Source organism: Sinocyclocheilus anshuiensis, unplaced genomic scaffold, assembly GCF_001515605.1.
Source record: "Sinocyclocheilus anshuiensis isolate Anshui unplaced genomic scaffold, SAMN03320099.WGS_v1.1 scaffold417, whole genome shotgun sequence".
Classification (NCBI taxonomy): Eukaryota; Metazoa; Chordata; class Actinopteri; order Cypriniformes; family Cyprinidae; genus Sinocyclocheilus; species Sinocyclocheilus anshuiensis.
Window position 1 is genome coordinate 173,790 of NW_015537953.1, and position 1,398 is coordinate 175,187.

Sequence of the window (1,398 nt, forward strand, 5' to 3'; positions counted from 1 at the left end):
TTCAATAAAAGTTTTTTTTTTTTTTGTTTTTTTTTTTAAGTGCTATCAATACAGCCCACTTGTATTGAACCTGTAGCAATTTTAATGTCATGAAAGCAATTCATTTTTAAATCTTCTGTTCAAACAGGAGGTTCGAAAACTTCCAAAGATTTTGGATCGCATTCGCAGCACCTACCGACTTACGCTTCGGAAGTGCAGAATGGATGCTGAGAGAAACAAAGTCAAGCAGAAAATTAACACCTCTCTCAATGGACGCTTCCTCCTCCAAGCCACCCCTCGAAAATCAAAACCTGTGGCCAGGTATGCAATTATCTACTATCTATAAAACATTTTTTCCATAGTCTGTGTTGTAGGGAAGACACTGATACCATCAACCTTCTGATTTCCCTCAGGTTTGCTCCCGACTGGGTTCTACGGCGTGACAAATTAAAGGACATCGTGGATCCTCTTTGTGCCATTCAGATGCTGGCTAACGCTCTGGCTATTGTGCCTTGAAAATATTGCAGCAAGGAAAAATCTATAAACCTGTGCACTGCCAAAGTGTTTAATTGTTGCTCAGAATTGTGCACCCTTGTAAATATTGTGTATTTTTGTATTGTGAATATTTTGAATACTTTGTTTTATCAAAATGTTGTGGTCTTTATTGAGCATATTGGGGTCTGTGCTAAAAGATGGCATGTTAGCTCTAAGATTATGTAAATACAAGTGCAGTTTGGAATTGATTTATTTTAAAGCGCTGGAACCGAATATTAAAAAGAACCACAGCTTATGTTCTGGTGCCGTTCTTGACTGAAATAACAGAATTAAAACAACATGAGTGAGCCATTGTGTATTTTTTTTAAACTGTTCCTTGAAAACAAATCTGGCATTATACAAAAAAGAAAAATAACTATATTAGCGTCTGCACCAATAGGCCAAAATGTACGGTTTACTTTGAGCTCGTGCAGTTATGTAATATGCCGTTTTAAATGCTCCAGCTTCTAAAAGTCAGGTGGATTGTGATTGGCTGTAAATTTACATCGCATGAACTGGGGAAAAAAAGTTTCTGATTATTTTAAAGGGGTCATATGATGCGATTTAAATTTTTCCTTTCTCTTTGAAGTGTTACAAGCTCTTGGTGCATAAAGAAGATCTGTAAAGTTGCAAAGACTAAAGTCTCAAATCCAAAGAGATATTCTCTATAAAATTTAAGAGTCAGCCACGCCTACCTAAAACGTCTCGTTCTAACACGCCCCCACATGTCTACGTCATGATGTGGGAAGATTTGCATAACGCCGCCCAAATGTTCACGCAAAGAAAGAAGGCATAACTTTTATTCTCGCTGTAGTATTGTTGCTGCCGCCATGTCGAGACGCTGTGTGTTTCGTTGTGAAAGCGAAACTACTTTGGTCTTCCAAA

The 1,398-nt window shown here is 37.7% G+C and overlaps 1 protein-coding gene across 1 annotated transcript in view; it reads left to right on the forward strand.

Annotated features, from left to right (window-relative positions):
* The window catches only part of LOC107664681 (abnormal spindle-like microcephaly-associated protein homolog), a 47,399-nt gene extending 46,556 nt beyond the window's left edge, over positions 1–843 (forward strand). Inside the window, exons 30-31 of the mRNA XM_016455325.1 lie at positions 128–300; positions 393–843. Coding sequence (XP_016310811.1) covers positions 128–300; positions 393–495 — 276 coding nt within the window. The 3' untranslated portion in view covers positions 496–843. The remainder of the gene's footprint in view (positions 1–127; positions 301–392) is intronic.
* Positions 844–1,398: the final 555 nt, after the last annotated feature.